Genomic DNA, 27,832 nt, shown 5'->3' on the forward strand with positions numbered 1-27,832 from the left:
TCCAAATTGCTGCCGGATGAATAAAGGGCAGTGTGTGCAATCCAAGCATAATTTCACACGGATACTGTCTCTCTCTCACACCCGCGGAGGGCTGGACAGCAGCAGGGGGCAGATACCATGGGCTGGAAAGCGATAAAAAGGATTCTCAGTGGGGATTACATCACCAGTTGGTGTTGTTATTCCTGGTTGGGGAAGACCCTTGTGGGAGTAAAAGAGAACGGGATCTGGTCCAGAGGCACCAAACTCAAATGTAAGCTGAACAGGAAAAAATGAGGACAAGGGGGAGCCCGGCGGGTTGTCTCTGGGTAATGGTCTCATGAAAAGTCACGTTTCCATCAGGAGTCAAAGCCCCAGGGAGAAAGTTAATGCCTTTTCCAAACAGGACCGAAGTTCTGTCACAAATTGTTTCCTTGATTTTGGGTGACGAGTGAGAGTGGGTGGACACCAAGGGCAGCTAAGAATTGAGACTCACACGCCTCAGGCTCCCAGCTAGATAATGCGCTAATGAATTTTGTTGGCTTTGGCTCTGTTGTCTTTGTTGAAACGCTCAGATACTCTTATAGCTTTCATGCAGCGCCTAAAGAGACATAATAGCCCTAGCTGGTTTGGCTCAGTGGATAGAGCATCACCCATGGACTGAAGGGTCCAGCTTTGATTCTGGTCAAGGGCACGTACCTCGGTTGCAGGCTCCATCCCAGGGCCCAGTTGGGGCCCATGCGGGAGGCAACCAATTGATGTGTTTTTTTTCACATCCATGTTTCTCTATCTCTTCCTCCCTTCCACTCTCTCTAAAAACCAATGGAAAAATATCCTCAGGTGAGGATTAACAAACATTAAAAAAAAGACATAATAATACCCTGAGGATTAACAAACATTCAAAAAAGGACATAATACCCCGATTTCTTTTCTTTTCTCTTCCCCACCCTCCTCAGCGGGAACATTTCATTTCACCCAAGGGTCCTGCCTGCAGAGTAAGATGTTTTCTTTCCGTAAATACAGCAGGCTAAGTGGTATCAACTCAGTTCTACCTATTGTACCTGATGAAATATTTGTTGTAACTCAGGTTAACTGCTGGGGCTGGCTAATATTTCCTGAGACCCCCGCACTCCCCATTCAAATTCATTTAAGGTCCCCATGTTAGGGTCCTTTGTTCTGGTGTAATTTTAGAAGCGCATTTAAGGAAGGCACTAATCTCATAGGATAAATTGGTGCTAATGAAAAAAAAATACATACACACGCACACACACACACACACACACACACACACACACAGCTACTCCCCTGAACACCTGGGGAATACATAATTTGAAGGAAGGCCCCAAACCATATGCTTATAAGTGCTTAAGTGAAGCTGGGGAGAACCTTGAGGTGTCTCAAGCCTTAACTGACATCATTTCTATTTCTGGACTTAAGCTAAACATTTCTCTGTTAAAGTTGCCGAAAACATCTGTCCAGGCCTTATCCCGCTGGGCACAGAGGACGCACTCATTAAATATATGGCGTAAGAAAGTCGGTGAAATCAATAGGCCACACGCTTCAGAGTCTTTCTTTATTGGAAGAACCACGCGCTGGACTTCCAAAGGGCAGAGCAGTGACTGGATTCTTTGGTTCTGGTGGGATTTTTATTGATCTTGTCTCCAAAGTTAAACTTACAGCTTTGAAACTGAAGCAACAGGAAAAGAGAGATATTCATGGGCATCTGATGTATCTTGTTAACACTCAAGATTCATTCAGAAAAGGGTATTTTGTGAACCAGGGTATGTGGGTGGACAGTGATATAATGGAGGGAGAGGCCTGTTTCCTTGTCACTGCTGGGATCTGACCGCTGAGTTTGGTGATCATTAGGGTGATAGGGAGGTGAGGCCACCCCTAGGTTAGGGATGAAGAGTGTGGACTTCCTTTTGCTACATTCACTATAATTAATCTGACTGGAGGGCACAGAAAAAGTGATATTTGTGTGCCCTGAAGGGCCACTTTTCCTAAAATGTCTCCACATTTTTCTGACATATTCCTTCATGTCTCCATCATCATGGCCATTTCTCCTAGATGTTCTAGACCTGATCATCTCAGCTACCTAGTATCGAGATATTATTTCATGTAAACATTTAAGGAAAGGGTTTCTCCATCTTTCGTCTTCAGTTTTTCTCAGGACCAACCGTATGCGGTGGTTCCCTGTGGTACCATCTCCAATCAGATAGGAGAGCAAAAGATACAACTTTACTTGTTTTAAACCAACTTAAATCCAATCCTAAGGCCCATCATTCAGCGTCCTAAGAACTTTAGTCTCAGTCATTGTTGGGGCCTCCTCTGTGTCCCACGGTTGTACAGAGGTCCCTGGCTTTACTCAGCACTAAATCAGTAGGGAGAGTCCTCCGATGGTGGATTTTAGAACTGCACCATGGAGCTTGGGAAAGCCCATTGTTTCAGAGCACCTGATCCCTTCAGGTAAAACAGCTCTGCTGGGGTGGGGGCTGGCCTGGAGCCTGAGACTATCTGTGGAGGTAGGGCCCTCTGATGAGATCCAGCCTCTCTAGTTGCCCTGCCAGTCAACCTCCCCGAGATCTCCCAGAGTGCTGAAAGGCATGCAGGGCTCCAGTCCCAGCCTCGCCCCATCCCATGGGGTGCTGGGGAGTTAAAGGACACCTAGAGGATCAGGAGTTGGGCTTTTGTATTCATATCTATCAGTCATTGGCTACAGGCAACCCTGAGGTGTGCATGGGGGGAATATAAATGGAGGCATTTTTCAGTTCTTCACATGAGCAAGATGGTGCCCATGCCTGAGGGCAGGCCTCTGAAGGTGGCAGGTGCCGGCTCTCAGCAATAAACTCACATGTAGAAGTTGAGCTGGTAAAAAGGATGAACATGGACCTGGGTAGAGCACCCATAATGTTCGCTATGAAAATGCTCACAAAGCCATTGCGTGGCCATAAAGTGGTACCATAGCAAACCACCGCATACTGGTGTCCTGAGAAAAACTGAAGACAAAGGTGGAGAAGGTCTTTCCTCAAATGTTTATATGAAATAGTATCTCAGAAAAAATGGACTCTCAAGTCCTGTTCTTGTTCATGAAATAGCATGCAAGGGCTCCCTAAATTTAATGTGTTTGTGTCCTTGGGGTGAGTCACAAAAGTAATGGGGCAGTGGGCTATTTATTATTCATCATGGACTATTTTTACTTAGCAAAGCAGGAGCTTGATGCTCCTTCAGACCAGGGATGCAGATGTTTTAAATTCTCATTTGACTTTGTCTGGAAACACCCATCCCTGTGAGGAAAAATGAAACACAAAGCCTTGAAAAATCAAATAGAAAAGGACCATGAATCTATTTAATGGGGAGAGATACAAAGGTTTCTAAAAAGAGAACTGTAGGGATGGCAAGGGTTGGCGGTTGAGTTTGTTTTGAAATCTAACCCTGGGGAGATGCTCTGATGAGATATTGATGGTCTGTAACCCAACAGGAGAGAAGAGAATGGATGGAGGAAGTCTTAGAATTATCTTCAAAGCATCCTAGGAGGATGACCAGCTTTGAAAACAAGTGAGAGAGAAGAGAGAATAATGTCCCCTGGACGTTTGATACAGGATTCTAATTTTAAGGCTTTGTTGTGCAGGATTAAAAGAGATGACTGTACAGAGACCATGGTTGGTACCCAGAAGCCCTAGTCAACACACTGGACCCAGGTCTGGAAGCCCATCACGGGTAGCCATTACCAAGAGGCCAGAAAATAGAGTGGAATATTGCTTGTTACTCTAATAGGGCCAGTCACGGGCTTTTAGATTTCTTTGTGGATTTTTCTTTAATGTGTATGAATTTGGGGAATTGGTTTTTAAAGCTGTTGGAAGCCTTGTAAATAAAGGTAAATAAGGGAAAAGGAGATTATGTGCTAGTTCAATTACTCCTTAAACCAGCCCAGACAGATAAATGGTATTATTCAGTTTTACAGATGAGAAATGCAGGGCTTGGAAATATTAAGTCATTTTCCCACACCTTTGTGCATTAAATGGAAATATGAATAAATTTCATTCTATCTATTCCATCCACCAACAAATATTTATTGAGCACTTACTGTGTACTTGTTCTGGACACTGGGGAACCAGATGATTATTTGAATCTGTATTTAGCTGATCCTGGAGGCCATTCTTTTTTTCACCAGCATCTGGAAACAAAACTCTTTTAAATTTGAGTTCATGCAAAGTTGGATTACTCTATGATAAGAGATTTGCATGGGGTGGAGAGAATACGGAAACAAAAGGAAGGTCTGGAGCCAAACCATTTTCCCTGATGCTTAAAACAAACAACAACAAAAAACAGAAACAACAACAAAACGAATAACAAACGTTTCAGGTTACATTTTTCTGATTATAAAACTTGGAAAAAAGTCTAAGGAAGGAAAACTCATTTTTAAAGTTATAAGCTAGAGATAATGAGAATAATTATATTCAAGTATGTTTTTCCAGCCTCCTTTTCTACTTTTGGCTGTTTAAAATTTTTTCCTTTTGTTTTCAGTTTTTAACAGTTTTATGTATTATGTCTATGTGTGGCTTTCTTCATGTTTATCTGGCTTTGGGCTTTGTACCAGTAAATCTGTAGGTTGATGTCTTTCATCTGCTTTATATTTTTCAGATATTCTCTCTTTACATATTGTTTTTGTTCCATTCTTTCTTCCTTCTCCTTCTGGTATGCCAATTACATGTATTTATTAACCTCCTCAATGTGTGCCCCGTGTCCCTTACTTTTTCTGTACATACTTCACCTTTTTCTACCTTGGGCTTTATTCTGATTTTTTAAAGGTATCTTTTAGTTTATTCATACTCTTAAGCTGTATCTGATTTTCTATTAAACTCCTTCACTGAGTTTTTCATTTCTATTCTTGTAACTTTTCAGTTCTAGATTTGTCCATTGGTTATTTTTCAAGATTTTCCATTTTCTACTGAAATTTTACCTTTTATTTTCCTGAACATATTCAGTATGATTATTTTTAAGCAATGTCAAACAACTACACTATCTGGATCCTTTGTCTGTTTCCATTGTCTATATTCCTCTTGAATTTTAGCCATAGAGCCTTGCCTTCCAGTGGACTCCCAACTCAGAAGTATTACTCCTATCTGTCCTGGTGACATTCCATGAACAGTAACTTAAAACCAAATAATAGTTCTCCATTCTAGGATCTCAAGAAGTTTAAGATCCACTGTTGATATAATGATAGCTTTTCTGGGGGTTGGCGTAAAGAAATATGACAGGAAAAATATTCATGTGACCTCAGGTCAGACATATCACATAGTAAAAGAATATGCATCTAAGAATGACAGAAATACAGCAGAATTCCTCAGCCTTGGCAGACTTGATTGTGCATCCTGAGGCTGTTTCTCTGTAAGTCTTCTTATAAAGCCTCCTTCCTGAGAGAAACAAAGGACCTGAATTGTTCTAAAGCTTTCTTACCTCCAAGGGCTCGAGAACTCTCCAAGGTTCCTGCTAGTTATACCCACATTAAGTGTATGAGAATTCTGCACATAGGAAATTATGGGTGGTAGCCTAATGGCAGTACCTACATCCAAGGAGAGAAGACCCCTACCCTCAAGCTCACTGTTGAAGGGATTTCTTATCTTCTGCTGAGACTGATGTGGCTTGAGTACAGTTCATTATCATTCAGTATTTCAGGACTGGTCTTAAGTATCACCTAATCTTTCTTGGCCATAAGCTCTAGCAAGCAAAGCTCAAAACAGATGAAGAACTACACTTGAATTACTCAAATCATCACCCTTTGATAAGCTAGCTGGCCACAGATTCAAGTGCCTGCAGAGCCAGGAAGCTGGGGAGGGGAGGGGGTGGGGGCTGTGGCCACATGAAGAATTCAGCCTCCATCTAAGCAAGAGCCACTTCTCAATGACAGTTGATTATTGCCACGTGGGAATACAGGCCCAGGGTTTCCAGACCTGAATTTAATACAGATTTTTATGAGAACTCCTTTGATTTTTATGTTGGCAACTATCCCATTTTCTAAAACTTGCAGGTATAACACACCATACTAGTAAGATGATTGCAGTCTGTGGACTCCTGTCGGTTGCTGCTGAGCTGCATGTTCAGCATTGAACGAGTCTGTACTATCAGAAGGTGACGCCATCACGGAAGCAGGGTGGACTGCTTCCTCTGCGTTCTTCTTTCATTCCTGGAAATACAAGCACTGGCGCTTTGAGTCCATGTGTACTTTCCTTTCTTTTTTTCTAAATCCTCACTCAAGGAGTGAGGACATATTTTTCATTGATATTTTAGAGAGAGAGTGGAAGAGAGGGGGAGGGAGAGAGAGAAGAAAGAGAGGGAGAGAAGGGAAGGGAAGGGGAGGAGAGGGGAGAGGAGGGGAGGGGAGGGGAGGGGAGGGAAGGGGAGAGAAAAACATTAAGAGGAGGGGAGGGGAGGAGAGGGTTGGGAGGGGAGGGGAGGGGAGGAGAGGGGAGGGGAGGGGAGGGAAGGGGAGAGAAGAACATTAAGAGGAGGGGAGGGGAGGAGAGGGTTGGGAGGGGAGGGGAGGGGAGGGGAGGAGAGGGGAGGGGAGGGGAGAGGAGAGAAGAACATCAGTGTGGGAGAGACACATTGATTGGTTGCTTCCTGTATGTGTCCCAATGAGGGTGAGGGGGGTGGAGGGGTTCGAACCTGCAGCCCAGGTACATGCCTTTGATCAGAGTTGAACCCACCACCCTCTGGTGCACAGGCCAGCGCGCTAATCAGTGATATACACCGGCCAGGGCCACAGGTACTTTTTGAGTTCATAAAGTACACTGCACTCCCTATACCATTATAGGAACTTTTTACAGCTCACTCAGTGACTTTTTTTAATTTTTTTTTTAACACTTCTGATTGGCTTTGGACTCACCCACCAGGGAAACTGCTCATATTTTATAGCCCAGAAGCAGAGTATCATTGAGATCAGCCACTGCTTGGTCTGTCGTCAATCTTAGAGTAAACAGCATGTAATTTAGCTAATATAATCAGCCTTGCCAAATTGAACTTAGGAAATAATTAATTTTAGTTCTCAAATATTTTTAAAGTGTTATCTGAATGGAGATTCTTTTCTTGCCTGGAGGCAAGTTGCTTGAAAGGTAATTGGGACAATTATGGGAAGAAAAGAATGTCAAATGCATAATTGCATTGCATGATGGAGATTGTGTCCTAGAAGAAAGGGTTAAAAAGAGACTAGGATAAACTGACAAACAAAACAGGCCCAGAGGCATGGATGCATGGACCAGGCTGCTGTATCTCAGGGAGTGGGACAATGGAAAGAGATTAACCAAAAACTTACATACACGTAGGCATGACCAATGGACACAGACAATAGTATGGTGAAAGCCTCGGGTGGGCCAGGGACTTGGGGGAATGGGGCTATGTAGGTGTGTGTGTGTGAAATTGATGGCCATCTGTAACACTGTCAACAATAAAAAAAAAGGAAGGAAAAAAAGAGACTAGGGAGGCTAGTAGAGTAATTGGTACTGAAACTCAGTAACTAAATGTTGGAGTCTTCGGGGGACTTGCTTTGTGTCCTTAGGCAAGTATTATTTAGTATTGTGTCACAATCCACTTGAGAAGAATATGTGATCTATCTGATAGAATATTTCCAGGATATAGCTAATATCCTGTTCAGAGCTCAGAATAGCTGGTGATGCTTTTTCTACTTTAACTGAAGTAGAGAATAGAAATAACTTTGTAATGAATATTGGTAAGTGTTTAGATGCAAAGTTATATTAGGACATCAAGGGAATTTGTTGTTTCCCTGAATTTACATTGTGCTCTAGTACTTTTAACTATAACTTTCAACACACTCATGTTCCTGAATATGAAATCTAAAATCTAAGTTCAGTTCATTTATGCACTCTTTATTTTCCTGTGTGTTATCATATATGCACTCTTGTTTCTGATCGGTTCTACTTTCTGGGTACAACACAAATATGAAATAATCTAGTTTAATCGCCCAAGCTTTAGAGATAATATAACAACACTGAAAAACAATAACCCTTCCATACAGATCATAAAATCTAGGTGAAATGGTTATTTTGTCCAGGCCTTCCCAGCTCCCACATTTGAAGAAAGAAATGAACATGATCATATGAGAGCCCATTGTGGTGTCAAATTTCTTTACATAGAGAATGAAATTTTTTTTTATTTAAAAATAAGTTGTTTTAAAAGGTGAAGATATGACTAATACATGCATTTTCTATTGTGCATGTTCTCTTGGTAATTCTGTTGAGTGCCATTGTTAGCAGGCTCCGTGTCGCCGCCTTTTTCATTCAGTTAAATGTGAAAAGATTCGATCCTAAAATGGAATGCTTCAGACCTTTCATAGCTCTCCTGTTCTTTCATTCTCCCTTTAGTCATTGAAGAAAGAAACTGCTCAGAGCCTGGGGGTCCAGTCAATGGATACAAGAAAATAACAGGAGGCCCTGGGCTCATCAATGGGCGCCATGCAAAAGTTGGCACCGTCTTCTCCTTCTTCTGTAACAGCTCGTATGTTCTTAGTGGCAACGAGAACAGAACTTGCCAGCAGAGTGGAGAGTGGTCAGGGAAGCAGCCCATCTGCATAAAAGGTAACTTGCAAAGATTTCTGAAGGCTACAGAAATAGAGGTGGAGTTGCTGGACTTTGGTAGCTCCCATCCCTGTGTTTGAGCTGCTGGGAAAATTCCTTTCCCCCTAAGTTCTCACTGGAACCATATATTTATTCATCTTAGGTTGGAGACCACCCCTATGTATATTAGCTTCTGTTTTGGACTGCCAAAAAGGTGAAGATGTGACTATTACATGCTCACCCTAATACTCAAGTGGATTGTCACACAACATCTTGATGTGATCAAGAACAGTATGTGGTTATCAGAGCAGTTTAGGAAAGATGACAGGGCTGAGTTTCAATATGCAAACCCAAGGACTGGATTGAACCAATCAGGATGCATTTTTATAGGTACATTTATCTCCTCTCTATGTAACATGAAGTTCGTGCAGGAAATGAAACAAGATGGACCCACCATTCCTGCCAGCCTAGGTGGAGGGAGGTTTGAGATGTTAAAGTGTTTACCAGCATCTTTAAAAGGCAGAAAACTCTTCACCATCCAAGGCAGAGCTCCAAGAACAGATGGGCAGTGCACGTTTAGAGAAGGGAAAGACCCAAATGCCTGGAACAGGGACAATTGCACTCAGTGAGGAGGCTTGGAGCCTGTCTGGGTGGCTGGGGAGGATTTGTAGAGGTGAAGAGGAGCTGGGGCAATAATCTAGTTGGAAAACAAAGGAGAAGAAAAGAAGGATAGGCAGGAGTGAAAGAATCATGTCAACTCAAAGTGAGGCAATCTGGGAGATAAATTTAAAAAGGTGGTTGGGGACCAGAAAACAAAGGAATGTTGTATAGAGGAGTTTGGCCCTTACCCCTTGGCAGTGGGGATATGTCCTTGGCCTAGATTATCCAGATAATTGCCTCAATCCTCCACTTTCCCTTCTGGGTATTTGTCAACAACCCTAATCATGGGAAAAAGGAATGAAAGAGGGTGGTTTGTGAAAGGAATAAATCCCTTTAGACTTGAGCCAGAAGCGACTTTCATCCCCACCAGCACAGACTCCCCGATTCTTGGTTTCATTAAGCATGGAAAGGGTGTCCCATATGCCCGTGGAGATTTTTGTCAACTCTTCTCTTACAAGTTAATGCAACCCCAGTTCCCTAGGTTGCTAATGAGATGAATGTTGGCTGCTTGATTGAGAAAGTGACGTGGGGAGGATTTCTTTTTACTGGGGAAGAAGAAAAGACTTGAAAATTAAACTGGCCTTTGACTCACCCTCAAAGGGTTGTTAGGAGCCTTCCTTGCAAGGAAGCGACGTGGAGGAGTCAGTTACCCAAGACGTACCGGTTGACACCGCTGTCTGCGTTTACATGAGAACCTTGTAATTCCCTTTGTTGGGCTAGATTTCAGAACCTTCGCTTTGACTTTTATGCCATTTTGACCAAGTTTGCAAATACTACTTATGTATCGGGATAATCTTGGTCTGTTAGCCGCCATTGTTCCAAACCACACAGGTGGAGAGCTCTTCCGAAGTGTACACCTGGGCTCTTCAGCAGGGGTATCAGTTGTGCTTCTGCTAAGCTCTCCAAGCTTGCACACGTCCCACCTCCGAGAACCTGGGGAACGTGCGGTGTCCAGAAAAGGTGGTCAGGTCGGCGTCTGCACTGAATGACGGGAGCAGTTAAAATGGAACAAGAATCTCCAGCGCTGTCTCTTTTATCCCTAGCCTGCCGGGAACCAAAGATCTCAGACCTGGTGAGACGGAGAGTTCTTCCAATGCAGGTTCAGTCCAGGTGAGCTGGCCTCTGAAGGTGAAGGCGAATGAAGGTCCCCTCCCCGCCCCTTTTCCCACTTGTGTTTGGCAGGGACACTCAGTGCAGATTGGCATGAGAGAATAGGGCTTGCTGGGTGGTGGTTGGTTAGCCAGCTGCCTTTAGCCAAGAGGTAGCAATGGTTGGATTTCGCTGGATCCTGGGAAAGTAGGTGGCTGCTGGGAAGCGAGACTTGAAGATGATCTTTAATGAACTGGATTTCCATACTTTGCTCTTCCTGAAATGTCTATGTGTTTATTATGGCAGCTCCTAGGGAGATGGCATTCCTGCCAGATGCAGCCAGCTGTGGCTCAGGAAGATGTTCTTGGTAGTAACCAACCAGGTGAGGCAGGCTGGTGGAGCCCAGGAACTAGAGATGAATGCCTACCCCGAGGAGGACTGTGAGCCCTCGAGTACACCCACCCTGCCTTACTCCTGGGAGGACAGAAGGGGACCCAGTGTGGAGAGAACAGGCCCATTTCTACTCCTTTCCTTTGTAGGAAATACTCTTCTCATCTCATCTCCCAGCATCCTCTCTTCACTCTTTCCTCTGCAGCCACATGGCCCCCTTGCTTTTGCCATAGCCCTCCAAGCACAGATCTGCTCCAGAGCTTTTACATTTCTGTCTGGAGGCTGCTTCCACTGGATTACAATGAGGTTTAACACCTTGCTTCCTCCAGTTCTCTGGAGGAAAGAGACCTTCCCTGACTGTCCTTTAAAAACTAGCAACCCCTCTCCTCCACCTTGACCCTGAGCTGACTTCTTTACCTAGTGCTCTCTGGCCTTTGCTATGCTTCACCTTTTATATTTTTTAATTGATTTCAGAGAGGAATGGCGAGGGAGAGATAGAAACATTACTGATGAGAATCATTGATCGTCTGCCTCCTGCACGCCTCACACTGGGAATTGAGCCCACAACCTGGGCATGTGACCTGACTGGGAATTGAACTGTGACCTCTTGGTTCATAGGTTGACACTCAACCACTGAGCCATGCCGGCCAAGCTACTATGCTTCATTTTTCATCTTAGTGCCCATCTCAGCCTGGTGTCTTCCATACAGTTTTTTGGTTTACTTGTTCTATTTCCATCTGCACCCCCCACCCCTACCAAAATACATAGAAGTTACATGTGCAGGAACATTACCTGTTTGTTCATGCTGAAGTCCCAGTACCTAGGATAGTGCCTGCCACAGAGGAGGCCCCTGATAAACATCTATTGAATGACTGAATTGGATGGGCAAACAAGGGTTCAAGATCTCGTCTCTCTCTTTAGAACTGGGTATCCTTAGCAAGTTCCTAATCTTGCTGAGCCTTTCATTTCCTCTTTTGAAAAAGAAGAGTAATCATAATAACTTCAGTCCCTTGTAAGGATTAAATGCAACACTAACTTTGATTGGGTGTTGGCGGTGTGCCCGTTGCTCTTCTGAATGCTTTATATCTTTTAGCTCATTTAATCCTCACTACAATCTCCAAAGTAGGTCTTATTATCATTTTATTATACATTTTATTATAACATTTTTATTACAGATGGGTAAACTGAGGCTCAGAGAAATTAAGGAACTTGCTCAAGGTCACATTGGTAGAAGAAATGGCAAAGCCAAGATGCAAATCCAGGGTTTCCAGGGTCTGAAATCTTCACAGTTTGCTCCCTTATGCACGAAACTTTAAGTCTATGTAAAGGCCTTAGCAAAAACACCTTAGCCTTATGCACACCTGTCAGTAATAATTTTTTTGGAAATAGTAACAATAAGTGACTAGAATTGACCCCAACCCCAACTAAGTGACCTGAAATGTTCTTGTAGCAGGATATTCATCAGTCTCTCCTTCCTGCGGCTGTCTCACTCCCATGTCTCACTTCCCTTTTCAGGCAGGGCCTTTCCGTGGGGGCAGTGGCAGTGGAATCCAGATTCCACCCCCTTTTCTGATCTTTGTGAGTCACCTGGGCTGGACCCTCAGCCAGTGGGATAAGCCTGACCCACCTGTCCTTCCCAAGTAGACATCTCATAGAGGAGGCCGGAGCTGTTAACAAAAGAACTCCGGCTTTGCATTTTAAAAGCACTTGTAATGGGAGGTCAGGTGTCCCATGCAGATAAGAAAGCAAGCCTACAACTTGGTTTTAAGAATCTTTCTGGAAGACAGGCTGCTGGAGCGGGGGTATGCCAATCACCAGCAGCCAGGCTTACCCAGGAACCCCCGAAGGCAGTGTAGGCCTTCAACAGATGGCCCAAGAGGTGAGCTTGTTTGCAAATCTGGGAGCTCCCTGAGCTGCAGACCTGGTTCTGAACATGAGCTGAGGATCTCTCTGATGAAATCCATGGGCATTGAATATCTGCTCTGAGCAAATCCCTGTAGAGACATCTGAAATAAATCGCGTTAGATGCTATGAAATCGGTGCGGTAGAGACAGCAGGGTGGGAATCATGGCTGCTAAGTGCTGCCTTGGGTACCGGCTTAGCTTCCTGTGTGCCCTCAGGCCCTCCCACTTACCTTTCTGGGCTTCCTCCCTCCATTCAATAAGCCGGGATGAGCACATTGATTCCTAAAGGAATTCTAACTTTCCAGTTAACAGCCATTATGCACCGATATAGAATGAACACAAGCTGTACGATGTGCGTACATCTCCCCCAAGGATCCCCAAGTGGTCTCCGGGGGCTTCAACTTCGGGGCTCATTTAAAAAACCCTTTGACATTTACACACAACACTCCATATTTTTCCCAATCAATGTGCCCTGAGAGAAAGCTCTATTCTCCGAGGTGTACTAATTACATCCACTAATTGCTAAATCAAGCTCCTGTAGCAACTCAGTTTAGTTCAAGCCAATTTCTGATATTGCCCCATTATGATAACGGTTAGAGAAAAAAAATACACGTCTGGATTTCTCCCATTCAAATTAACTCCCTTTCCTGTTTAATTTAATTTTTTGTGTGTGTGCATGTTAGTGTTCCTTTGGATAGCAGCTATTATGTCAGATATTATCTTCTTTGGTTAAAATCCTTGACAGCTGGAGACATGCCAGAAATGGAAATGGAGAATAAAATGAAGGTTGAAATGTGCAAGATAATTTGCGCAATGGTAGAAGGGAAGTGTGTGTGTGTGAGGGGGGGAGGGGGGAGCAGTGGAGGCCAGGAGAGGAAAGGAGAAAGAGAGACAGAGAATGAAAGAAAAGGGGAGATAAAGGAAGGAGAGAGACAGAATCCATTGCTTTCTTTGAATGTAGCCAAATATCTACATGGGGATTGGCATGGAACTAAAAAGGCCACAATGACTGTCTCACTTTGTTCTCTCTCTGGATCCATGTGCCCCGATGCAGGGAGACCCCGTTACACCAGCTGTACTCATCAACCTTCAGCAAGCAGAAACTGCAGGGCGTCCCTACCAAGAAGCCAGCCCTTCCCTTTGGAGACCTGCCCACTGGGTACCAACATCTGCACACCCAGCTCCAGTATGAATGCATCTCGCCTTTCTACCGCCGCCTGGGCAGCAGCCGGAGGACCTGTCTGAGAACTGGGAAGTGGAGTGGGCGTGCCCCGTCCTGCATCCCTAGTGAGTCAAGGTTCATCCTTAGGCTTGGGCAGCTTACATCCTACAGGGCAGCCTGTGAAAAGTCATTAACCCTTTTTTGGGGCGGGGGGAAGTTCCTTGCCCAAAGGAATGGTACTCTAATACTTTCCCTAGCTTGGTGTTGTCTGAAATTCCAGTTAGAGTTTCCTTCCTGTGGCTTAAACTTATTACCCAGGAGAAATTAACTCATTGAGTCTTAGATAATATTGGGGGGATGGGGCATACTTTCTTGTGGCTAATTCTATTATATTTACTTGGAGAAAAGGGAGAGAGCAGTCATTAAAAAGCAAGTGGAGAAGGGGTTAAAGGTGTCAGATAGCTTCTAGTTATGTCATTTTGGTTACCCTGTCAAAGCCCCAGTTGTAATCCTCATTAATCAATGGTATTAATTAGGTTATTGTTATTAATTAGACTAGAGGCCTGATGCACGGATTCGTGCACTGGTGGGGGGCATGGCCTGTGGGGATCAGCCTGCTGTGGGAACACTGCTCATGCCACTGCAAGAGCAGCCACTCATCCCAGTCAGCCGAGTGGCACTTCCACTGTGAGAGTGCACTGACCACCAGGGGGCAGCTCCTGCATTGAGTGTCTGCCCCTGGTGGTCAGTGCACATCGTAGCGACTGGTCAACCGGTCATTCTGGTCGGTCCACCGTTCAGTCACTAGGCTTTTATATATATAGATAATGAGGTATTAATTATTCGTAAGGTTATAATGATTATGGAGATAATATGTAGACGTGTTTGGAATAGGGTCTTGCACATCCTAAGCTACCTTTCCATCCTCTTTGTCAAAGGAAAGCAACATGGCTTAGCCCATGGTGGTCACCTTTATAATGATAGTCATAATATTTCAACTCTAACTGGTTTTATACATCATCTCACCCTGTGAGGTGATTGCTATTACTCTATCCATTTTGAAAGCAAAAGACTGGGGCTTTTGAGATTAGGCAACTTGCCCAGTAAGTGCCTGGGATTGGAAGTCTCCAATCTTTACCCCAGACTTTATAGCCAACTATGGCAAGGTGATTAATATTTAATAAAGCGGGAAAAACCCCACAAGTTACCTTCTTAGTCATGACATCGATGGGTTTGTGCTCTCTTGGTTGTGTGACACATTTCTCTTCTGAGCTGATCTTACTGAGCCCGTGCTTTCTCTGTAGTCTGTGGGAAAACAGAGAACATCACTGCTCCGAAGACCCAGGGGCTGCGCTGGCCGTGGCAGGCGGCCATCTACCGGAGGGTCAGCGGGGTGCATGGGGGCAGCCTGCACAAGGATGAGTGGTTCCTGGTCTGCAGCGGTGCCCTGGTGAATGAGCGGACCGTGGTGGTGGCTGCGCACTGCGTAACTGACCTGGGGAAGGTCACCATGGTCAAGACAGCAGACCTCAAAGTTGTGCTGGGGAAATTCTACCGGGATGACGACCGGGATGAGAAGACCATCCAGAGCTTGCGGGTAAGAGAGGGTTACAAGGTGGGCCCTGGACCTCTGGCTCAGCAAACTCCCAGCTTTAGCAGAGCAGTGATGGTGTCAGTCCTTCACCTTAGCACATTGGCACCCAGCAGAGAGCCTGGCATGTAGCAGGTACTCAGTATTTCATATTGGCAACTATAGTGAGGGAGCATCTAGAAAGATTACAGAGTCTTTTTTTTTCCATTTAATTGTTTTAAAAATAAGATAGTAACAAATAACTCTCATTGTGGTCATCAAAAGTTAACCACATGTTATGTTTAGGGCACTGTACTGGGTAGGCTTTGAGGACATAGAGAGGTTTTATCCAAGATATTCCAAATCAATTTATAATATTCTTCTCTGTTACCCTGCCTGCCTCCTTCCCTCTATCTCCTTTAGCTACCTACCCACCTATCCATCCATCCATCCATCCACCCACCCATCCATCTCTTCAGCTATCCATCTGTCCATTTGTTCATCCATTCATCTATCCATTCATCCATCCATTCATCCATCCATCCATCCATCCACCCATCCATCCACCCATCCACCCACCCATCCATCCATCCATCCATCCATCCATCCATCCATCCATCCATCCATGGTTTTGGCCCTAAAGAGTCCACAGGCTAGTAGTGTAGAGACAGACTAGTGTATCATGATTAGTTCAATTCAAGAGAAGCCCTAAGGAAATTAACCCAAATGTAGGTGGAATAATAGAAAAAAATACATAAAATGGTAGAAGGTATCACAGATGTAAGCTCCTAGAGGCCCCCATCAAAGAGTGATCAGCAAGTGTTGAGACAGTCAGGGAAGACTTGTGGAAAAGTCTGTGAAACATTCTATTTTATTGGGTTGAAGATAAATGAAATGTTTACAGTGGACTTGGGATTGCCAACTGGTAGCCTGTAGGAGTTTGTGTTTCAATCGTGCTAACATATCATTTTTAAATCAGTTGTTCGCCAACATTTAAAAATCAGGTTTCAGATAAAGATCTGGCGTCTAGTCTCTGGCAGAGTTAGAATGCTGGCCCCATTACTGCATGGCAGTGGTCAGCCGGAGCCAGGTGGCAATTGCCCACTCTAGATGGAGTGTGTGCTCTCATCGCCTGCAGCCTCACCTTTCCACTCCACTTATTTAAAGTATCTGCCAGGCCCCAGTAGGCATTTCAGTTTGCAACCCTGGAAACAGAGCAATTGCTTTCTATGATCCTTTGGGCAAAGTATCTCCAAATAATTGCAACTGTCTCTTAAGACATTTATTCCCGATAATTCAGCCCCAAGGCTTTCCTGCTCTTGTCCACTGAGGAGTGGACGGCTCACCATTGCTGTCCATTCCTTTCACGTGTAGATTTCTGCAATCATTCTGCACCCCAACTACGACCCCATCCTGCTGGACGCTGACATCGCCGTCCTGAAGCTCCTGGACAAGGCTCGCATCAGCACCCGCGTCCAGCCCATCTGCCTCGCGGCCACCCGGGACCTCAGCACCGCCTTCCAGGAGGCCCACATCACCGTGGCCGGCTGGAACGTCCTGGCAGACGTGAGGAGCCCCGGCTACAAGAACGACATGCTACGCTCGGGGGTATTCAGGGTGGTGGACTCGCTGATGTGTGAGGAGCAGCACGAAGAGCACGGCATCCCAGTGAGTGTCACGGACAACATGTTCTGTGCCAGCCGGGACCCCGCCGCCCCTTCCGACATCTGCACGGCAGAGACGGGGGGCATCGCGGCTGTGTCCTTCCCGGGACAGGCGTCCCCTGAGCCGCGCTGGCATCTGGTGGGGCTGGTCAGCTGGAGCTACGACAAAACGTGCAGCCACAGCCTCTACACGGCCTTCAGCAAGGTGCTGCCTTTTAAGGACTGGATCGAGAGAAACATGAAGTGAGCTCAGGCCCACTGAGACCGTGTCTGTGCCTCCGTGCATGCGTGCGTGTGTTGCATGAGGCAGAGTGGACCTGAGGTGGGATTCTGCCCTTGAATTTGGCAGAGCCAGGGCTTCTCATTTCAAGCACAGAGCTCATGGAGGGTGAGGAGAGCTCGTGGAGGGTGAATAGGCCCCTGCCTCCCTAGCTGCTCTGACCATTTGGAAGACACCTGCTTGCAAGAACTGGGTTGCTTCAAAAAAGACCATGTGACCAGCAAAGAAAGCATCCCCATTCAAATGACCTGGTGGCCTTCCCCACCTGCCCTCCCATGGTGCAAATGTCATGGTCAGCCCTGGTGGAGAAGGGTTGACTGGGAGGCCTGGGTTTCATGAGGTCTCTTCCAAGGCTTCCTCCATCCAGACCAAGCTCCAAGGAGCCGCCTAAGGGACAGCCCAGGACAGCGGAGCCTGGATGAGATGTTGACAGTGGCTTTTGTGCACACGGCCACAGTACCATGTGGCTCCTTCCCCATCTCCTGTACACATTTGAATAAAATAAGGGTTGGCTTCTGACCTACAGGACAAGTGTGCTATGGCTGATTTCTGCATGCTACTGCTCTGAGCAGCATGTGTGGGGGCCGATGGCTGGGTGACAGCCCTTTAAAATAGATCCTAAAGGTATAATTTCCCAAAATGCATATGGCACAGCTGATGCCATCTTTTGAATTCCAGCCCTTGGAGTTTGCGGGGTCGTGGGCTGGGGGAGGAGAGACATGGGTGCCATCAAATAAGGCACAGAGGAAAATACCAGGAATTAGGTGATGTCTAGTGTTTCCTCTGGTTCTCATGTTCTCGCTCTAGCACAGAACCCTGCCTTGAACCTCCATAAATCTTTATGACAGAGTTTCATAGAATCTGAACTGGAATCACCTATTTACTCCACTAGATGGAGATTTGCCAAGAGACTGTAGCCTCCTTGTTTTCTATAACTTCTGTGATTTTCCTTTCAAGCCCCACTGGAGAGTAGAGATAACAAATGAACTCAAGCCAGTCCAATCCCTGAATGATCTCTTCAGTAACATTCTCTTTCTGTCCTGCTCTCCTCACCAATGTCTTCCTCTCCAAGACGGTGCATGGGGGCTTCCGTGACTTTAAACACTGGGATGAACAGGGATGAGTTCCTGCTGGTTCCTGGGTGTGTGTGCTGAGTCTTCCACATTCCTGGGCATATTGCTGACATTGACGTTGGGTGTGGGGGTCTGTAACCACTGCGTGCTGTGTTCTCTCTGCTTCCCTGAGGCCCAGCCTGCCCGCTTGGCTCCTCCTCAGCTCTGGCTGGCACTGGTTCTCCTGGCATGTGGGAGTGATGGCTCTTTGACCCTGGTTTGGTCACTCAGCCTCATGGCCACAATGATGACCTTCTCTGGCAGCTACCCAACCAGACTCTCAGTGACCTCCTCTTCCTCCCTCAGGGTCTCTGGGAACTTCTTGGGGTTTTTCCTATACCTCCTGAGTGCTCAGAGACCAGGGTCAGTACAGGGTACCGGGGGGACATTCACTCCCATAGACCAAACAGGAGCCTGATTCTTCCTTGATATATCAGAGAACTGTGACCTCAAAAACTTAGTCCCAAGACTGGAGGTCAGGACACATTTGTCTCCAAATCTGTGTCTTTATCTAATTCCCTGAGCCAGAGGAGAATTTCTGGTACTTTCTCTTTTTGTCAGGCTTTCTGTAAGTCACATTCTATTCCTTTTACTCACCCCCACCTCCACCCTCTACATCCTTATGGCTTAACCCAACAATTCTCAACCTTTTCCATCTCATGGCACACATTAACTAAAATTCTGCGGCACACTAAAAATATATAATACTTTTTGCTGATCTGACAAGAAATAGGTATAATTTTAATTAATTCACACCGAATGGCTATTGTATTAGCTGTTGTCTTTCTTCTTCTTCTTTTTTTTTCTTTTAACAATCTAAGGGAAAAGAGGTCAGTGCCCCTAACTAAATAGTCAGGTACATATTGCAGGATTTAAAAATTCTTGTGGCACACGGGTTGAAAATTGCTGGCTTAATCTAACAGAAGTGTATTATCAGTTTCTGAGTAACAAACATCCAATGCTTAGTGGGCTAAAACAAGAAATGTTTAGTCCCTCTCTATTTCAGTGAGTTAGGAATTGGGGAGCTGAGGTTGAAATAAGGGTGCAGTCATCTTAGGCCTTAACTGAGGCTGGAGCATTCGCTTCTACAAATACTTTATCAGGTTGCTCTAAATTTTTTTTCATTTTGCTTTTTCTTAAACCTAGAAAGCTTGGATCTTGAGAGGTGCAATGGAAGTCTGACCAAAGAGATTTAAATTCAAATTCCTGTCTTTCAGCTTCTTTTCTAAGTGATCTTGGGCAAGTCACCTAACCTCTCTAGCTCAATTTCACCATCTGTTCGATGGGCATGATAAAATCTGTCTTGTGTGGTAGCTGTGATGATTTAGTGAGATATTGTATAAAGCACTGAACATAGTACATGGCATATAGTTGGTGCCTAGATTACCTGGCAGGGCAGGACTGTCCATCTGGGCACAGCGCCATCACGCCACCACATCTGCATCTGTGGGCACATCTCACATGGGTACCAAGCTCGTACTCTTCATTTTCCAACCCTCTCCTGACCCCTCCCCTGGATCACACATCCCCTACTTTCTTGACATCCTCTTTACTATTTAGTGCCATTTTCCATCTTTGCCTCACCACTCAGATTTGGTTCACATTCAAGTCACCTCAGAAATCAATGACTCTGATCCCCTCCGGAGCAGGATCTGGTGGTCTTTGGCTGGAAGACATTGAAAAAAACATGTGTGTATAAGTATTGCCTAAATTTTACTTAAATGAAATTTATTTATATTCATAGATTTTACTTAAATGAATATTTTTTATTACATGGTACACAAAATTTGAGTAAAATCTGTGTGATTTAGGCAAGACTCATACTTTCCTTAGAGTGTCCAGGTTTACATATTAAGTAGACTTTCAAGAATAACTGAATAGTCAACTCACCCTGTATTCGCTTACATAAACTCCAACAGGAATTGAGAGGAAGGGACAGTCCAAGTAGGCCAGTGTTTTCAGTTAACTTGTCATTCACAGGGTAGTTAGAAATTCAGTTGAGTCTTTGGAGTGGTGGATGGGAAGGAAGTAGGATATTGTTAAGTACAGAAAGACATTGGAAAGTACATAAGATTAAGCCTGGAGGGGAATGGCTTTGAGAAGGGCCATTATTTCCCAAGATGAAGCCATTATTATAACGGCAGGTGAAGTTGGCCAAGTAAGGCAGGGCCAGTCAAGGTGTGGTCAATTGGTGGTGGATCTCAAATGCTAGGATTAATAATTTGGCTTCTTATTGCAAACATCAAGCTCATTTTGAAATCTCCAGAAGAGTGAAAGGATAGAATTGGAATTCTAGAAAAGCCCATCAGGTTGGCAGTGCTAGACAGAGGCAGTGGTTGGAAAACCCAGCCTAAGCTCAAATCCCAGCTCTGTCACTTACACACTGTGACCTTGAGCATGACATTCAATCTTGCTCCTATAGCTGTCTCCTCTGTAAATAGGAGTGAAATCACCTGAGGATTCAGTGAGCTAACGCGTACATGAGTTAAGTATGTAGAACAGAGTCTGACCCACTGTACTGGCCACAATTACAGTGGTGGTTTGTTATTCTTCAGGACAAGGAGATTTAAGATTGAGAAACCAGTGATGTGAAACCTTATGAGTAGGGAGGGGGGAGAGAGAGGAAGAGAAGTTTTAGAATGCTGTTGAGTTCCAAGCATGCAAAAATAAGTTTGAAATTTCATGGAGTGGGGTTGATATATGGGCGGAAAGAAATGGGTCCAGTTTAGAAGAATCAAGAAGGCTAAGAGCAAGGAGAAATGGGATTGTGTAAGTGGGAGTTAGCATAATAAATTTCTGAGACAAAGTGCCAGGGTGATTTTTTTCTACATTTCCCGTGCATGTGTGTGTGTGCACACGTGTGCATGCATGTGCATGTACTAGTATGTTGGCGGTGTGTACTGGCTGGACTTAACTAAAAGGGATCAGGTTCAGCTAAATGAGTACAAAATTTGTCGTCATCTTACCCTTTCCTCCTCTTCTTTCTGGCATAATACACATTGTCTTCTGGAGTTGTAGGTATGGGGTTTGACTATGAATCTTTACAGTTCTTTGGGATTTAAGAACTCTCATGCTGTCACCTGGCTGTGTGGCTCTGGTTGAGCATCAACTCATGAACCAGGAGGTCAGGGCACATGCTCGGGTTGCCGGCTCGATCGCCAGTAGGGGGCATGCAGGAGGCAGCTGATCATGACTCTCTCTCATCATTAATGTTTCTATCTCCCTCTCCCTCTCCCTTCTTCTCTGAAATCAATTTTAAAAATCACATTTTAAAAAATTAAAGACTAAAAATAAAGAATTCTCACACTGTCAAATATGCCACCTACTCAAAACTTAATGGGAATTCTATATTTACCTTCTATATCAGAATATTAGTTTTAAAAATCTATTCCATGAATTCAATCAAGAATTGTGATTTCATTGATTTTTCTACTTGTCTGTCATTTATTCTTCAGCAAAAATTTATAGAGTGCTTACTGTGTGCCAAGCACTGAAAGATTAAAGGTGGACAAAATAGGCTTGGTGCTTGTCCTCAGTCTCATAATCCTAGAAACACATGCATAATTAGAAACCACGATGAGCACTGATAAGGAAATTACAGCATGCTGTGAGACTGTACAACATGGGTAACGGATTTGATCTGGAAGGGATGAGGTAAAAGGTTAGCACCCCTGAGGAAGTGATGGCCAAGTTAGGAAGGAGTTGACTACTAGATGGAGAGTAGTCATTTCAGGCAGAGAGAAGATCATGTGCAAGCTGTTGAGAATGGGGGGCTCCTGGCATATTTGAGGAAGCAGGAGGGAAAGAAACCAGGGGGGAAAGTGTGAGGAGGAGAGTGGTCTGATGTGAGGCTGGAAGTGGACTCCCATGGTGCATGGCGACTTGAGAAGCTGGGAGAACAAGGCGAGAGGGCCCAGCCAGGACCATACTGTGCTTACCAAAGCCCAGGGATTCCTACATTTGCACTAGGAATTATCAGTGAGGTCATCGACGCATCAGATACAGCCTTTAGCTATGACTTTGGGTCTTTTTGGCTTCTACCCTGGATATGAATGAAAACCTTGGGCCTCATTGCACTCAAACAAGGGCATGGAATTCTAACTGAGAATTATCTGAAGTGAAGATGAATTAAAAGAGGAAAGCTGACAGCCAATGTAAGACGCAAAGAAGTGAGACACATGCATTCTTCACTCCTGCCTTAGTTTTTCTCCTTCAGTATCCTGTGAACATTTTGAGTGAAATACTTTGGATCTCCGGGGCTTGGGGACGTTTATCTTTTCAGGGCTCTTGGAGAGAGGAGAACATTTTGCAGTGGTTTGGTAGCAATTTGTGGTCTCCCTTTGCTTTTCTTGGCAGCAGGACCTGCTTTCCCTGGCAGGGCTCTGCCCGGATGCACGGCCGAGGCCCAGCATTTTAAGAAGACCGCCTCAATGCCGAGTGTGTTAGGGCTCACTTCACGTTTGTACTCCGATTCACCGAGTGGCTTGTGGACTCGGTTTGATGGAGAGCTTTGTCAACACCAGGGAGAAAAAGTCAGCAGATAGAAATAGGGAATAGCTCTCGGGTGAAAGAGTGATATCAGAAATTAAATTCTCAGAGGAAAGTAAGAGTGTTATGTTCCCCAACTTATGGTTTTGAGGAAAAGGTAATGCCAAACACAAGAGAAAGGAGGAACTAACTGCACTTAGGTGCCATCTGTCAATAAAGAGTGAGCTACTAGCACTTTTGGAGAAAGACAGGAGGAACGCAATCACGCTCCCCAGCACTCTAAGAGTTAATTCTTACATGGAAAACTGAACAGGGTGTTACAAATAAAACAGTATTTTTTCAGGTGCCGATAAGTGAAACCACCCAGTGAACTGGGATCCTTCTAATTTACTGTCAGTATGCCAAGGCACAAGTCAGCCTTTGATTAAGAAAAATCTCCGAATCTATAATTCCAGTTATGAGCTAAATTGCTTGGTGGATTTCTCTCTCTTCTTCTGAATAAAGAAAATAACTTTAGCCTGGCTGGTGTGGCTCAGTGGTTGAGTCTTGACCTATGAACCAGGAAGTCATGGTTTCATTCCTGGTCAGGCCACATGCCCAAGTTGCAGGCTCGATTCCCAGTGGGGGACATGCAGGAGGCAGCCAATCAATGATTCTCTCTCATCCTTGATATTTCTCTCTCTCCCTCTCCCTTCCTCTCTGAAATCAATAAAAAAATATTAAAAGAAAATAACTTCATAAGAAAAATACATTTTGGTATTTGGTACAAAGCTTCTCTCAAAGTTACCAAGTAGTTTGATAAAGAAGTGGATAGGGAAAACAGAACAAGTAACATCACTGGGTTTTCTCTGAGGTCCCGAGAGCCTCGCTTGGGTCCTTGATTCTGTCCTTCAGCCAAATCATGTGGTGTTTAACCTCAGTGAGCCGGTGCCAAGCAAAGAAATCCCCTCAGAAAATAAAAAATATTTTCTCTCCATCCTTTTGCCCATTGTAAAGATGCTACCACTGAACAATGTCCCAGCTGAACAAAGAGAAGGGAAAGATGCATAACTGGAATTCTTTGCCACGATTAGAAGAAGCTGGGGATTAAAATACCAGCAATCGTGCTCAAAACGCATTTCCACTTTAGACAGGAGCAAGCTACTAAAAAAGCATCAGTCACTCTAATTCCAAATTGTATGGTTTCTGTGGTGGGCAGAAAGAAGGGCATTTAGCCTCAAGTCATCTCATAGCAGAAGATGCTGACATGTAAGAATGATATACCCAGGGCTCACAGTTCATCTTTTTGTGTCCTTTCTCCTCTCTCATCCGCACTAAATAAATGGAATGAATTCACACTCGTTCGATTAGAATGCATCAGGCAATGAGTGTAGCTAACAAATGTTCTAGTCTTCCCGAGTTTTCAACTTAATAAGATGGTTTCTGCCTGAAGAATGGGTTATATTTAGACCAAGTTCTCAGTCTGAATTGAGATTTTGATGAAGTAACATCTCTCTTCTCATAGTGTAGAGAGAGAGAGGTAAAAATAGCCCTCTCTTCTTACGTGTGTTAACAGGAAAAGAGTGAATGAGCTCAACGTGTGTCTTCCTGCTTCAAATACCGGAGAGTGGATGGTTCCCTTTTCTCTATTTGGTGACCACAAGGGAACAAACAGAGCCAAAGACTGATCTGTACTGTGCTGTTGGGTCCCAAGCGTTACCACTGTGATCATTGTTGAGTGATGAGAGGAGCAGCAGCAGCAGCAGCAGTAGCCAGGAGGCGGACATAATAAAGATGATAATAGGTGTCACTGAGTGCCAGGAACTGTGTCCTAACTGCTTTGTGTGACATTGCCTCATTTAGTTCTCATCTGAGCCCAGTGGATGGGGTCATTACTCTCCTCCATGGATACCCAGAGGGTTAAGTGGCTTACTTAAGGTCACTCAAATGGACAGAGGGAATAACGAACTCAATTTGAAACTCACTGCTCCACACATTGGTTGAGACGGATGGTCCCGGTCAGTCTGATGCTGAAGCCAGTGTTGTAACTTCTATTGGGATCTCTTAGCATTGTCATTACAAAGATCTGGTGCTTCTGCTGGGAAAATTCTTCTCCCGCCAGTTACTACCCGAAACCTCCTTTCCATTCTAAAGCCTTTACAATTTCAATTTCATTTCAGTCTCTCTCTCAGATGCTTTTGTCTTTAATGCCAATGCTGCTGAGAATAGTATCTTCCTATAATAGAAACATTATACCATAATTTTCATTCACATTTTTTCATTCATCCTAAAAACAGCTCACATTTTTGAAAAATTAGCATACTTATATTAATTGAAGGAAAGGGCCCCAACATCCCTTCTATTTTATTTATTTTTAGAAAACCTTAAGTTGTCTAGTCTTGTCATCTTAATGATTGGGCCCAAAATTTAAAAGACAAATGCAGACATGCAGCTGATGATTCCTTGGTTATTTACGAGGGTCTGGGATAGGCATTGAATGTGTTCCCACTAGGTGGCAGGCCCTGTGATATCTGCTTTATAGATATAACTAGAGGTCCAGTGCATGAAACTCATGCACGGGGTGGTGGTGGGGGTGGGGGGTCCCTCAGCCCAGCTTGCACCCTCTCGCAATCCGTGACCCCTCAAGGGATGTCCGACTGCCAGTTTAGGCCCGATCCCAGTCAGACATCCCTCTTGCAATCCAGGACCACTGGCTCCTAACCACTCGCCTGCCTGCCTCATCAACCCTAACTACTCGCCTGCCTGCCTGATTGCCCCTAACTGCTTGCCTGCCTGCTTGATCGCCCCTAATCGTCTCTGCCTTGCCCCCCCCCCCCACGGCTTTGTCCAGAATGATGTCGGGAAGGTCATTCAGCTGTCTGGTCTAATTAGCATGTTACACTTTTATTATTATAGATATTTGCAACTACCAGCATGGCTTCCATTTTACAGATGAGAGAGTTTACACTCAAAAGGATTGGGTGGCCCACTTGATGCTATGTGCAGAGGAGCTGGAATTTGAATACAGGCTCAGTGTTCGACTCCAAAGCCCAGATGTGCTTTACCAGAACAGCTGCATGGAAACTGAAAGAACACATTTGTTCACTGGGTGGCTCTGACTTTGCAAAGAACCGCAAGTGTGAACGTCCCACCTAGGGAGCTGATGGTGGGTAATTTTCTTATTTCTGAATTCTGGACAGCATCACTAATCTTTAAGAACAAGGCAGAGGAAATGGTTATTGCATTCAGCGGGAAAGAGTCGAATTCCTATTTTTCAGACATTACTAAATGACAGTGCCTTCTGGGGTCAGTTGGCTGCTATGTCTCTCTCTAGGTCATTTTCTTCTGATAAACTTTGCACATTAAGACATTTCTCCTCTGTTGTCATTATGAGGGGCAATGGGCTTATTGAACAGCCTTTTATGGGAAAACAGTGTAGGACCTTTTTTCCTTTTCTATATTAGGAGTCCCTCCTGCTCCCCCGCCCCTCCGCCCCCTTGCATGGAGATGCAATAACCAATCTCCAGCAATCGAAGGAGAACCAAGACAGGGAATTAATTTCTTCGAAGAGCACAGTGGGAGAAGCAGCTCTTTCTTAGAAGAGCTTCTTTGGTCCAACAAAGCTCCTTTAATGATCAGAGAAGAACATTGAGAATTACAGAATTTCAGACTGGAGCCTTGGAGACCCTCTGATGACTTCTCCCATGGTATAAATATACCATCTCCTCTTCTCTAACAAATGCTCTGGCTGAAGATCTTCTCTGCTCGAAGATCCTCTCAGGAGGACAGGGTCCTGCAGGCCCTGGGAGCAACCTGTTCCAATAATGATGACATTATGTGCTACAGGCTGCATAGCAGAGGTTAAAAGCAAGGCTCTGCAGGAAGACTCCCTGACTGCCAACCCCAGCTTCACTCTGGCTCATCCATGTAGGTCCCTGTCCATCCCTTCTCCACCTCTCTCCGTCCTGCTGTGCTCCCCTGGGAGGTTGAACTGCAAGGACTCCCAGCTTCCAGCTTTGGCCAATAGGGAAGCCTTGAAGGGAGAGAACAGAAGGAAAGCGGGGTTGAGTTATTTATTCCCAGGCCTCTTCCAGCAGGTTGCTGTGGCAACAAAGGTCTCTGTTCCATACAGCACTCCCCTCTAGATTTCAGTAACTTCCCTTCAGGCTTACAATAGGCAATGGTGTCCCCCTGTTCCCAGCCCAGGGGGTCTGCACTACCCTAGAGTTTCCCTACGTCCTTCCCATATCCTCCTAGATAGTCCCTTTATTAAACCTTGTACAATTTACTTAATTTGAATATGCCATCTTTTTCTAGCTAGCACCTTGACTGATAATAACCACTTATCTGTGCAACATTGGGCAATTCCTTAACCTCTCTTGGTCTCGGTTTCTCCTCTGTAAAGTGAGGGTTAATAATAATATTTCCTGTAGAAGACCATCTATGAATCGAATGAGGTTATATATATTCAGATAATTTGAACACTCAATAAGGACTCAGTAAATAGTAGGATAATATTACAACTACCATGAACTCCCAGCCTAAACAGTACTTTAACTTAACTTCTCATAACTGTGATCAGCTTCAATTCATCAATCAAAAAGTCACCAGAAAAAAAGAAAAAGAAATTCCAATGGTAAAAGTTAACTTAAAAAGTTCCTTAAGTCACCTATCAGAGTTATAGTACAATTTTCTTTTCTTTCTTTCTTTTTTTTGTATTCAGCCCTGCAGAGTAGTTCTTACACTGTTTGAGAATCATGGGCTTCCTGGGGGAGACTGAGAGATGCCAGACAGTTCAAAATTGTTCCTGCTAGCTGGTATGGTTGACCTGGTCCGGTTCTCATCTCAAAGCTCCATCACCTTAATGCTGGCTAGGAGACTTACAGCACTTTGTGAGGATAAGAAGGGGTTAATAGGGTCACAATTTAGATGGCTTTAGGGGAGGCTAGGTTTTCAAGTGAACTCAGTGATCAATTCAATCGGGC

At 44.6% G+C, this 27,832-nt stretch overlaps 1 protein-coding gene across 5 annotated transcripts in view; it reads left to right on the forward strand.

Moving 5' to 3' along the window:
- The window catches only part of PAMR1 (peptidase domain containing associated with muscle regeneration 1), a 138,901-nt gene extending 121,108 nt beyond the window's left edge, over window positions 1-17,793 (forward strand). For all 5 annotated transcript variants that reach the window (XM_059709658.1, XM_059709657.1, XM_059709659.1 and 2 more), the window contains 5 exons: window positions 8,358-8,570; window positions 10,253-10,319; window positions 13,647-13,879; window positions 15,059-15,351; window positions 16,699-17,793. In XM_059709658.1, coding sequence (XP_059565641.1) covers window positions 8,358-8,570; window positions 10,253-10,319; window positions 13,647-13,879; window positions 15,059-15,351; window positions 16,699-17,235 — 1,343 coding nt within the window. In that variant the 3' untranslated portion in view covers window positions 17,236-17,793. The remainder of the gene's footprint in view (window positions 1-8,357; window positions 8,571-10,252; window positions 10,320-13,646; window positions 13,880-15,058; window positions 15,352-16,698) is intronic.
- The last annotated feature ends 10,039 nt before the right edge of the window (window positions 17,794-27,832 follow it).

This window comes from Myotis daubentonii, chromosome 9, assembly GCF_963259705.1.
Source record: "Myotis daubentonii chromosome 9, mMyoDau2.1, whole genome shotgun sequence".
Classification (NCBI taxonomy): Eukaryota; Metazoa; Chordata; class Mammalia; order Chiroptera; family Vespertilionidae; genus Myotis; species Myotis daubentonii.